The sequence below is a fragment of the Bison bison genome, unplaced genomic scaffold, assembly GCF_000754665.1.
Source record: "Bison bison bison isolate TAMUID 2011002044 unplaced genomic scaffold, Bison_UMD1.0 scf7180017864304, whole genome shotgun sequence".
Taxonomy (NCBI): domain Eukaryota; kingdom Metazoa; phylum Chordata; class Mammalia; order Artiodactyla; family Bovidae; genus Bison; species Bison bison.
The window spans coordinates 13,594,722-13,607,491 of record NW_011494876.1 but is presented as its reverse complement, the minus strand read 5'-3'; the positions used below and the strand labels follow the sequence as shown (position 1 = coordinate 13,607,491).

General features: G+C 37.4%; 1 protein-coding gene across 18 annotated transcripts in view; it reads right to left on the bottom strand.

The window, feature by feature from the left end:
• Window positions 1-12,770, bottom strand: part of PBRM1 (polybromo 1) — a 107,028-nt gene that overhangs the window by 61,074 nt on the left and 33,184 nt on the right. For 16 of the 18 annotated variants that reach the window (XM_010851720.1, XM_010851713.1, XM_010851727.1 and 13 more), the window contains 5 exons: window positions 11,414-11,509; window positions 10,728-10,819; window positions 4,625-4,838; window positions 1,687-1,828; window positions 447-544 (listed from right to left, as the gene is read on the bottom strand). In XM_010851720.1, the coding sequence (XP_010850022.1) occupies window positions 447-544; window positions 1,687-1,828; window positions 4,625-4,838; window positions 10,728-10,819; window positions 11,414-11,509 (642 nt within the window). The remainder of the gene's footprint in view (window positions 1-446; window positions 545-1,686; window positions 1,829-4,624; window positions 4,839-10,727; window positions 10,820-11,413; window positions 11,510-12,770) is intronic. The other 2 variants (XM_010851724.1, XM_010851728.1) reach the window with 1 other exon arrangement.

Genomic DNA, 12,770 nt, shown 5'->3' with positions numbered 1-12,770 from the left:
CTAGCTTAACCTGTTATGAACTACAAGAAGTTGTAACTTGGTGCTTTATATGACATCCTTAAAATAGCAAATAAAGATCAGATTAACAAGAGAAAACAAAGGGGTAAGAATAATGACTGATTTTTCTTTTTAAATCGCCACACAGAAATTACCTAGATTTAAAGGGCTTCTTACAATGCCACATTAAAACAAAATAACCTGGACAGCAAAAAGAATAACAGGTTTCACCAGGCCATATAAGTAATTATTTTTAAATATGTTATCTAAAAACAAGATGTTACCAAGGAAACACTAATCATGCAATTAACAAATGAATTTTTAAATGTTATAAAGTATTTAAATTTTATAATTCATACTTGAAAGCTTACAGAAACAATTTTCTGCACTTAAATCTGAAACAAAACAGAAACTGAGACAATGTCTCCAGTTATATGAAGAATATATACCTTTTTCTTTTGGCACTACCAGTATCAGAGGTGGCTGAAGAAATCATGCTGTCTCCATCCTCAATGTCGTCTCTCCTAGCAAGCTCTTTCTTCTTTGCCTAAAACAGAAGAGACCCCAGGAGTCGAGCTCATTCTGCTGACCACTTCTAGAATATATGAATATTAAAGAGCTAGCCACATCAGATTCAAGCAGAAAGATACAACCACACGTAGAATACTCAAAATCAAAAAGAAGTCATTAAACATTTTCAATAACCCAATTTAACAAAAGTTTGCATGACAGAAAAATAGGTTAAAAAAAAATGGATCCAGAGAGTTGAGGAATCAACTCTAGCTAAACTGAATTTAAGACTCTGAAGGACACCAACTCGTTCAAAGCACTGAGACAAGCTGTCGGGGCATCCTGCTCTGGTGGCCGTATTTCAGTAAAGCCAAGTCAAAGCTAGCCTTTAGCACCCTTGCCTTAAGCAACAGTGTGACTAAGAAGAAGGCTTAAAGTGAGAGGTGAAATAAGATCTACTTTTCAATACATGCATTTTTAAAGACCTTCTGCCAGAGACAGCTAAAGTCCAATGACAGGAGACTTAGGGAATATACACAGAGTTCTGAAAACAAAATATTTAAATCCTCAACATGGATCACAGAGCTGACCATACAAAAATGGAGATTCTACAGGTGATATAAAACTGCTTTTGTTGTTCCTTGCTCTGAGATTCTCTTTCCAGGAAGATTCTACCAAAACTGACAGGTAGATACAATTTGTATTTCATATCTATGCCCTTTTTTCTCAAAACACTGAGATGACCCATGGCCTCAGATGCCCTCCAAGGTGTGCTCTTAGAAATAATTCAGTCAACTCATGGACACTGTACAATGATGAATTAGCCTAAAGATGACCCTTCTCCTAGAACCAACACTACCTCAACAGAGACAGAGTCTAGAACCAAATAAATAAAATCTGAACGCAGAATATCATCTGTGATTAGGGGGAATCATCCTCATAACCCTAAAATTACTCCCCAGGGACAAATCCCTGCTTCTTCCACTCACAAAGCTAACCCAGTCTAAACTATTATTTCTACTCTGCATAGTCCTGAAAGCTCTTAAAAAAATATTCAAAAAAAAAAAAAAATCAGTATGTGTGGCTAAAATGAATGATATGACACTGCTGGAGGAAAATCACATATCTTAACACACTCAATTATACATACAAAAACTTAGCAAAACCAGGAAATTATACCTGCATGACTTGCTGCAGTTTCAGAACTCGCTTGTAGATGGCCGAGTTGGGAACATTATAGCGTTTGGCATTTTCAAACATTAAATTCAGATCACACTCCAAATGATCTAAAGTTTCATATTCTTGGTTTTTTAGCTTTGTTCTGTGAAAGACAAACACAGGGCTAGAACCTTCCATTTTGAATATGCAGAAACACCTTTCCTGAAAGTTCAGTGCAAAAATCTTGACAAATATTACAAGGTAGTTTACCAGTGATACTGACTAGAGGCCTGGAAGTAACAATTTCCAAATAAAGTGAAGGAGCAAAAGCACCACTATATTTAGACAACATGATAATTTAACTGAAAACCCAAAAGAATCAAACACGACAAGCAGCAATAAGAGAACCTAGTAAGGTGGTCAACTACAAAGCAAACATGTTAGCAAAACTCCTAAGGTAAAATCCTGGTATTGGCTACATGAAAACCCTGTTGTTGTTCAGTCGCTAAGTTGTGTCTGACTCTTTGCAACCCCATGGACTTGAGAACCCCAGCAGGCTTCTCTGTCCATGGGATTTCCCAGGCAAGAATACTAGAGCTGATTGCCACTTCCTCCTCCAGGGGAATCTTGCCAACTCAGGGATAGAACCTGCTGTCTGCTGCATTCATAGGTGGATTTTTTAGCACTGAGCCACCAGGGAAGCAATGGCACCCCACTCCAGTACTCTTGCCTGGAGAATCCCATGGACGGAGGAGCCTGGTGGGCTGAAGTCCATGGGGTCGCTAAGAGCTGGACATGACTGAGCGACTTCACTTTCACTTTCATGCAATGGAGAAGGAAATGGCAACCCACTCCCGTATTCTTGCCTGGAGAATCCCAGGGACAGAGGAGCCTGTTGGGCTGCCATCTGTGGGGTCGCACAAAGTCAGACACGACTGACACGACTTAGCAGCAGCACCAGGGAAGCTCTTACATGCAAACCCTAGGAAGAGATAAAAATCAGGGAGGTTTCAAGCTACTGTAATGAAGAATCATGGTGATCTACACATTTCAGAAAATAAGAGGTCATTCCTCTTGATGAGAGTTAAAGAAAAGAGAAAGTACTGGCAACCACACGAAGGAACATGTAGAATAAGAAACATTAAACTCCAGGGGAGTTGCATAAGGGAAATGAAGAGCAGTCCCTTTTTTGTGGGGGTTGGGGGGTGGGGGGCGCAGTTCTGTGCTGTGCTGCTTGCGAGATCTTAGTTCCCCAACTATGAATTGAACCTGGCCTCACAGTGAAAGTGCCCAGTCCTAACCACTGGACCACTAGGGAATTCCCTGAAGAGCAGTCTTAAGATGGTAAATGAGAGGCAGATTAATGTTAAGAGTCCTTTTGCTACTCTTCCTCCAACACAAACAATTGTAATTAATCCAATGGCTTAATACTGAGGTTTTCACGTACTTTAAGTCTTAAGAATTCTAACAGCTGTCTCAGGCATTTAGGCTATTACCAACACTAAGGCTATTGCAAGTCCCTGTACACTTGGTACAAAGTGAAGCATCACAGTCTGCCCTAACGCTATATAGATTTAGACAGGACAGACTTTTAAAGCTTGACTGAAGCACTTATCTGCTATCCATCAAAGTCACAAAAACAATATTAGGTAAAGAACCACATTATGTGTACAGCTTCACAGAATTAATGTGGACTCCACACTTTGCTCTTAGAATGACACATCATTCACTACACATGTAAAGTTTTACTTAAAATTTACTAAAATCATATATAGATTCCATGTAGTGCTTACAGAGATAAGAATGTTATAATAGAACATTTGATCCTCTGGGATGAAGCAAAAACAACAACAACAACAACAACAACAACAACAACTAAGCACATACTCAGCTCTCACTACCTGTGGCTAGCAACAAGAGTTTAAATTACAGCCTTGGACTTATTTATGCTAACTTCAAGGATAACGTGCTGGATATTCTCAATACCCACAAAGAACAATAGAGAACCTAAACTAGTATTAACAGATGACAATCTACAACAAATCTGCAGATATTTATCAGTCTGATATTAATCAAGGATGGGAGTGGGAAGGAAAGGGTAGAACAGGAAATAAAGCATGGGGATGACAAGCCCCAGCACAACGAAGATGGTCTATGCAGCCATGTTGTCGAGCTCCTCCCCACCCTTCCTTTTTTTTTTGGCTTTTGATGATATTCCTCAACTATATTCCTTCTGCTAACACATCTTCCTCAGATTGTGCTGTGCAATACAGTGGTCACACATGTCTGTTTAAAGCAAAATAAAGTAAAACTTGAAATCTAGTTTCATTATGCCACATTTCAAGTTTTCGACAGTCACATGTCGAGTGGCTACCAGAGACAGTACAGATAAAGTAACATTTCATCATCACAGAAAGTGCTACTGCTCAGCACTGCTCAAGATTTCCCTGCTGCTCTGATGAAGAGCACAGTGAAAGGTGGTCCAGCTCCTATGGGGCACGACTGGCTCAGCATGCATCCTTGGAAAGGAAGTAGATTAGATGTCCTAAGAGCTGACCCTTCAAAAGGGAAACCAAGATACAAAATTTTAAATGCAGGTAAATTGTTGTGATAAAAATATCAATAAAAGGAATAGAAAGAGAAATTTTTGCAGTTATAAGAAAATGAACAGTTAAATTCTGAGCTACATAATTTTTTTTTATAATCCATAATCTGACACACAAATGACTAGCTGGGATACTTCTGTTTATTTGTCTCTTGACAGTACTGTAATACAAAGAATGTACTTTGTAGTTAATCAAATTTATTTCTCATGTTTACATTGGTGTGATACTTAAGCATACTCTAGACATATGAAAAACATTTTTATACCCTTATCCATTTTAGAAATGAAGGATATATGCACAGGCTCAATCACAAGAAAATAAATGTATACTGAGTAATATAAATGATGTATTACCTGATCTGTTGTAGTGATATGGGTGTTTTAATTTGCTGATAATAATCAGGATATTTTTTCTTTGAAGGCAAATGGAAAAAAGGTTCAGCTATTAGCTGGCCTTGGTTATTCCGACAGCTCCGAACTGTGTCATAAAGCTGATAAAAAGGATTTGAAACATCCATAAATGAAGTAATGCTCTCTGCTTCAGATTCTCCTTCTTCATATCGCGCAGCTACAAAGATATAAAAGATATTTATAAAGGGAATAAAAAAAAACATTTTTAAAGCTTTTAACAACCTTCCAGATTATGCTGTCTATGTTTGAGAATACTTATTTTAAAAGAATAGTCTCTAGCCTTCATTAAAGATGCTGTTAGTAATGCTTAGTAGACTTCACTTTCACTTTTCACTTTCATGCATTGGAGAAAGAAATGGCAACCCACTCCAGTGTTCTTGCCTGGAGAATCCCAGGGACAGGGGAGCCTGGTGGGCTGCCATCTATGGGGTCGCACAGAGTGGGATGCGACTGAAGCCACTTAGCAGCAGCAGCAGTAAAAGTGTATGCTTACTTAAGAGAAATGTTACATAGAAACAGAATGTTACATAGTAAAAGTCATACCGTCTTGGTTGTTGTAATTTAGTTGCTCAGTCCTGTAGGACTCTTGTGACTCTTGTGATCCCACAGACCACAGCCTGCCAGGCTCCTCTGTTCACAGGAATTTTCCAGGCAAGAATACTTTAGTGGGGTGCCATTTCCTTCTCCAGGGGATCTTCCTGGCCCAGGAAGATCAGGAGACATTGAACCCCTGTCTCCTCCAAGTCTCCTGTAAGTCTCCTCTATAGAAGGCAGATTCTTTATCCAAGGGAAGCCCTGTCTGTCTGTCTTTAAAAGGTTACAAAATAGTTTCTCTGCCATCTTTGGAGATCCTTGCTTATGTGTGCTTGGACAAGAAAAGGAGCAAACAGTTATTCTCGGATCTCAGAACTAAAGCGACAGCATATAGCTTAGGATAAAGGTAGCTGGGGGCTGGCATTGACAAATTTGATTTAAAGTGAGGCAAAGTCAAAGAGATTTACCTGTAGCAGACCTTAGGAAAGATGTTTTCCTTTATTGAGAAAACTTTTAGGTAGAAGCTAATCATAGAAACACCAAAACAAAACATGCAATCACTTTAACAGAAATACAAAATATACTGTTCATTTCTCTGAACTCTTAAACAGTGTATAAGCACCTGATTTACATTATTTCTTGATGGATCAGTATAACCAAAATCACTATGTCTCCCAGGCAAGTATGAGAATCACTTATTCAGTACTTAGTTACATATTAAGAGCTTGATAAGCACCATTCTCAGGTAATCCTAACATCACCATACAGAACAGGTATGGTCATTTCTTTTCCAAAGGAGAAAACTAGACATGAGAGGTTGATGACCTGCCCAAGGTCAGCTGGCCTGTAAAGTAGTCAAGAAGGGTTTTGGATTTAAGAGTCAAGGAGCTAGAAGCAAAGACAGAAATTGGAAACTATGCAGTCTTTCCTGACTCCACTACCTCTAATCTTTTCATAAAGCTCTTGCACATGTTTTATTGAATTTAAATTTAGGAATATATTTTGCTGTTACTGTAAACTATATCTTTTTAAAAAATTACATTTTCTTTTTATGGTTGATTCTGGAAATGAAGTTAACTTTTGTATAATAATTTACATTAGCATTTTATTATTCTTATTCTAGTAATTTATCTGTAGTCTTTTAAATAAAAAACTCAAAAAGTACTCTTATTGATTGCAATCCTTACAAACCCTTCTCTTCTGATCCTTACAGCATCACTGTTATCACTGTTTGCTGGCTAGTACTTTGAACAAGAAGTAAGAACATTTTAAACTTTGTTTCTTATGGTAAGGAGAATACTACAAATGATTCTCCACTGAAAGTGGAGATGCCATGTATCAGGTTAGGAAAGTCCCCTTCTATTCCTAGTATGCTTAGCTTTTATCATGAATGAGACTTGTAGTTTAATCAAATGCATTTGCCGAGCAAACATCACGGTTTTGCTCCTTTAATCTACTAATACAGTAAATAATTCTTTTATCTTTTATGCTGAACTAACCTAGTATTCCTGAAATAAACCCAACTGTGTTATTGTGTATTACAGATACTGGCCACCTCATGCGAAGAGTTGACTCACTGGAAAAAGACTCTGATGCTGGGAGGGATTGGGGGCAGGAGGAAAAGGGGACGACAGAGGATGAGATGGCTGGATGGCATTACCGACTTGATGGACATGGGTTTAAGTGAACTCCAGGAGCTGGTGATGGACAGGGAGGCCTGGCGTGCTGCGATTCATGGGGTTGCAAAGGGTCGGACATGACTGAGCGACTGAACTGAACTGAACCTAGTATTCCTGAAATAAACCCAACTGTGTTATTGTATATTACACATACTGCTAGATACAGTGTGCTTATGCAGACTGCAGATACTACTAGATACAGTGTGGTTATATTTTGTATGGTTTTGGTTTTATATCAGATTCAAAGAATAAATTGCGGAGTTCTTTTCTTACTCACTGCAGGAGTTTATTATATAATTCTGTTCCTTGAATGTATGGCTTGGTGTTTTCAATGCAGGAGTATCTCTAATTAGCAATTTAATATCTTTAATGGTGATATGACTAATCAGTCTTTTTATTCCTGAATCAGTTTTCAGGCATTTATCAGTTTCTAGGAATTTGTCAATTTTATCTAAACATTCAAATGTATTTGCATTATGCTGTCTTTACATGCTCTATATGCTCTCTTTTTCCCCTAATATTTTTTTATTTGTGCCTTCTATTTCTTTATAATCTTGCTATAGATTTACATATTTTATTAAGAGCTGTAACAGGAAAATTTTTGACTTCACTGATCTTTTCCATTAGAGATTTCCTTTCTAAAGAATTATCTCCTGTCCTTGGCTTTACCATCTTTTATCTAACATCTCTGTTTTTCTTATTATTTACTTATCTTGGATGCTTGTTAGTTCACTAACTTTCAGCTGCTTTTCTTTCTGAACAGAAGCAGTCAGAACTATAAATTTCCTTCTGAAAGTATCACTTTAGTGGCACCTCCACTGTTTTTGATATGTATTATTTTCATTATTGTTACTGTTCAAATTTAAGTAATTAAATTTGTATTACAATTACTCCTTTTAAAAATTTATTTTTCAAAAAAAAAACCACATAAGCAAAAGATCGTGAAGCCTGTGAAAGGTTTCTGCTCCCCAAGTTGGTGGAAAACACTAAGTTGGCAGATTGGATTTTTAAATAAAGATCTATTAAAAAAAAAAAAAAGTAAAAAATTCTTTTTCATTATTAGTTGCTATCACAGCCATATTACAGTCAGAAGTATGGTCTGTATAATACCTGATCTTTCAAATTTGAAATTTGTTTTATGGCTAAGTACATGACCAATTTTTGTAAATCTTCCATGTGAACCAGGGAAGAACATGTATTCTCCAACTATAGAATACTTGCCTGTTAATAACCAACTTGTTGTGGTAGGCTGAATAATAAGCCCCCACACAAATCTATGCTCTAATCCACAGAACTTGTGAATATTACCTTAAATGGCAAGAGACTCTGCAGATATGATTGCAAGGAATCTTGAGTTTGAGAAATTATCCTGGATTAATCTCTAGGCACTATAGGATCCTTATGAAAGACAGGCGAGAATGTCAAAGGAAGGAGATGGGGTGACATGTAGAGATTGAAATGCTGTGTTCTCAATGCAGAGGAAGAGGCCATGAGCCAAGGAATACAGACAGCCTCTAGACACTGGAAAATGTAAGGAAGTCCATTATCCCCTACAGCCTCCAAAAGGATACTGGCCTGCCAACAACCTGACATTAGATTTCTGACCTTCAGAGCTGAAGGGAATAAACTTGTGATGTTTTAAGCCACTAAGTTTGTGGCAATTTGTTTTAGCAGAAATAGGAAACAAATAAACTTTTGAGGAATTATAGTCAAATCTTCTCTGTCTCACTGGTTTTTTTGGCTGTGTATCTAGCAATTGATAGAAGCAGGCTCCCACTCTAACGGCAATGTTGTCTCTTTCTCCAAGAAGTTCTATCTGCTTGCTTTATATATTCTGAGCCCTTTTAGGATTTATCTGCCTGATGCAATAAACTTTTTAATCAGTATAAGGTAAATCCATTTTATCTTTGGAAATGCATTGTTTGAAAGTCCAGTTTAGCAAAAGTCAACATGACTAGCGTCTGGTTATTATTTGCCAGGGGTATCTTTTTTACATTCCATCCTTTTACATTCACTTTCCTGTATATTTAAGATGTGTCTCTTGTAAGCAGTATATAACTTGATTTTTTAAATACCCAATCTGGAACTGTCTTAATCGGCAAATTCAGGCCACTAACATTTATTTCAGACGTAATTTTTGGAGCTGTTTCTCTGTTTCCATTTATCACATTTCTTCTATGTTTCTTTTTGCCTTCTTGCCTTATTTTGTGTTGGTGGGAGAAGACTGGAAGTTTTATCTGTTTTTCGTATCCTACTGTCCACCTCACTGCTCTTCTTAAAGTAACTTCAAGTACGTGCTGTTCTCCACCTCCTTCACCACCCTTCAGGGAGACACAATGTGGTTTGCCTCTAAAATGAATAACCTCAAGATGCCAAGCCACACTTTCAATTCTTATGTCTTCTTTCCATCAGCTTTCTTGTTGCTCCAAGATCATGAGTTATCCTTTCTTTGCTATTTTCACTGTACCTAGCCCTAAAGCTGTTTCCAGGAACAGGAAGCAGAAAACCAAGTATATTAAACTTTGACTAAATTAAGGATAAACAGGTTCTGAAGAACACCCTGAAGGATCTACAACACACAAATTTGGTTGGCATCTACTTTGTTTTACTACCTGAGCTTACTAAATAAGAATCCTCTTGTGACAAAAGTACTATTTATTAAGGGGAAAAAAAAAGCCAATAAATGCTTTGTAAGAATCTTATAAGTGCTATGATTTTCCTTCAATTTGTTATACTACTATAAGGTTAATGAAGTAACCAAATGCTAGAAGTGTGTGTCACTTCTATAGTTGGCAAAAAAGAAAGCTAATGAAAAGAGAAAAGTTTCTTTCAATTTTTGATAAGGACTGACTTAAGTTTAAAAAAATATAATTCTGTAGATGACAATCAAAAACTTAAATTCATACTTTAGTAGTCTACAGTAATTATGAATTTCTATAGATTTAGTAGAAAATAAAAATACAGCTAGAAAAATCTTTTGTGTCACACTTGATTATAAAATCAAGAGTAATTTCATAAAACAAATTTTATCTCTACATATAAAAAATACCATAAAATAAAAAAATATTACATCGCACTTAGGAGGAAGACAGAAAATACACCTCTATAGCTGTTCTTTGTTACTCCTTTATGAAGTGTGTGCTTTTACTCGAATTTCTAGTGCCCAATTATTTAAATGAAAGTTTACCATAATTTACAGCTATCTTTAAATCATAAGCTCCAGGTGAAAAGACATTCTAGTCTACTGAAAATGTAAGCCAGTGACCTGGAAATCTAAAGTGACGTGAATGTCTTCCTGGGATTTCCTGACGGTGTCACTAGTACTTTGGGCTCTCCTGATGACTCAGTGGTAAAGAATCTGCCTGTAACGCAGGATTTGCAGGAGACACAGATTCGATGCCTGGGTTGGGAAGATCCCTTGGAGGAGGAGATGGCAATCCACTCCAGTGTTCTTGCCTGGCAAATCCCATGGACAGAGGAGCCTGATGGGTTATAGTCCTGGGGTCACAAAGAGTTGCACATGGCTGAGCACACACATGCATGCATGACTAGCACTATTTACCATCATAGGTTTGAAACCAGGATCTGCTAAGGCTATCAAAACAATTGTTTTTGCACAAGTATTTATTTACTTAGATTCATGCTTTAACACAAAATAAAGCAGTAGTAAGTTCTTAATAAGTTTGACAACCAAGAGTGCAATCAAAATGTAACAAAACAAGTGTGTCCTCCAAAAACAGACAAACTTCCAGCCAGACCAAAATAACTGCAAGTTTCCTTAAGAAGAAGGATTCACTGAGATGACACATAACTAGTCACAACTTAATGCCTACCAGCTAAAGCAGCATCCTCTTCACTTTCTGAGCCATACTGAAGTGCCATGGTAATTGCAGATAAACGACCCCCTTGGACTGCTCTTTTATTACTACAAGGAAAAAACAAGCAATTAGAAGGCAGGGAAAGATGTTATAATAATTCGGTTACTTTACAGGAAACAGGAACTGTTAATAAGGCATTCACATCAAAGAAAGGGTTTCTATTCAGCTGCCTACTCAATTTACTTTGTACTTTTTTATATCCCCCACAGTCAATCTTAACCAAGAAGACTAAGTTTTTGCTCAGAAAAGAGGGACTAGAGATAGAAAACCCTTAAAGCAGGCTACTTGCAGCACTATTCCTTTTTTATGAAAAATAAAGATTCATTCATAATTGCTGGTTAATTCTGAAGATGCTCATATTTTAACAATGAAAATAAAATCTATTATGAACACAAACTCTTTCAGTATTTTACGACACATTTTACTGGTAATTTTAAACACTACCTGACGCACACTTTCTGCTTAAGCATTTCTCAGACATGAAGTCAGGCCTACTATACTTTTTAAATAAATATCTGACAACAAAGTTTCATAAAATCAGCCAACTACACTCAAAGATATTACTTCAAGATAGTCATCAAGAAAATGCTAGCATGCTTATCCTCATAAACATGGGTCAGCTCTCAGACACTCTCTCTCACCGGTAATACTTGCTAGTGGGATTTCTCTCTTCACCAAGGCTGCCTTTACTGTGCGAAGGACCTGTCAGCCTGGTTGCAGCCAAATTTGATGAAGTCCTATCCAGAGACAAGGTTAAAAAAAACTCAGAAAACTAACAGCTGAAATCATAATGCTGGATAAACAAAAAGAAAACAACCATTTTCTTTTTCTTTTCTTAAAAAAAGATACACTCTGGGACTACCCTGGCGGTCCAATGGTTAAGACTCAGTGTTTCCACTGCAGGAGGCAAACGTTCCATTCCTAGTTGGGGGAACTAAGATTCCACATGCCACGGGGCATGGCGGGGAATGGGGGAGGGAAGACTCAAATACTGCCGAGCCTCTACTATGCAGGAGTCTTTGCTCCAAAATCTGGGACTCTGCTACAAACAATAAAAGATGGACAGGGTGCGGAGAAAAGGGAACCCTCTTACACTGTTGGTAGGAATGCAAACTAGCACAGTCACTATGGAGAACAGTGTGGAGATTCCTTAAAAAACTGGAAATAGAACTACCATACGACCCACCAATCCCACTCCTGGGCAAACACACCAAAACTGAAAGAGAAACCAGAACTGAAAGAGACATATCTACCCCAATGTTCACTGCAGCACTGCTTACAATAGCTAGGACATGGAAGCAACCTAAATGTCCATAGGCAGATGAACGCATAAGAAGTTGTGGTACGTACACAATGGAATATTACTCAGCCATTAAGAAGAACACATTTGAGTCAGTTCTAATGAGGTGCATGAAACTAGAGCCTATTATACAGAGTGAAGTAAGCCAGAAAGGAAACACCAATACAGTATATTAACACATATATATGGAATTTAGAAAGATGGTAATGACGACCCTACATGCAAGACAGCAAAAGAGACACAGATGTAAAGAACAGACTTTTAGACTATGTGGGAGAAGGTGAGGGTGGGACGATATGAGAGAATAGCACTGAAACATGTATATTACCATATGTAAATAGATGACCAGTGCAAATTCAATGCATGAAGCAAGGCACCCAAAGCGGGTGCTCTGGGACAACCCAGAGATGGGGAGAGAGGTAGGACGGGGGTTCAGGATAGTGGGACACATGTACACCCATGGATGATTCATGTCGATGTATAGCAAAAACTACAATACAGTAAAGTAGTTAGCCTCCAATTAAAATAAATTAATTAAAAAAAATTATGCTTATAGAAGTTGCCAATGATCAGATGTTAAGTTAGAATATGTTGGCATAAGGGCATTTTTCAATTACTGATATGAAAAAACTTGTTTCTGCTGAATTAAAAAAATTGAAGAGCAAAATCTGGAACTCTGAGCAAAAAAAAAAAAAATA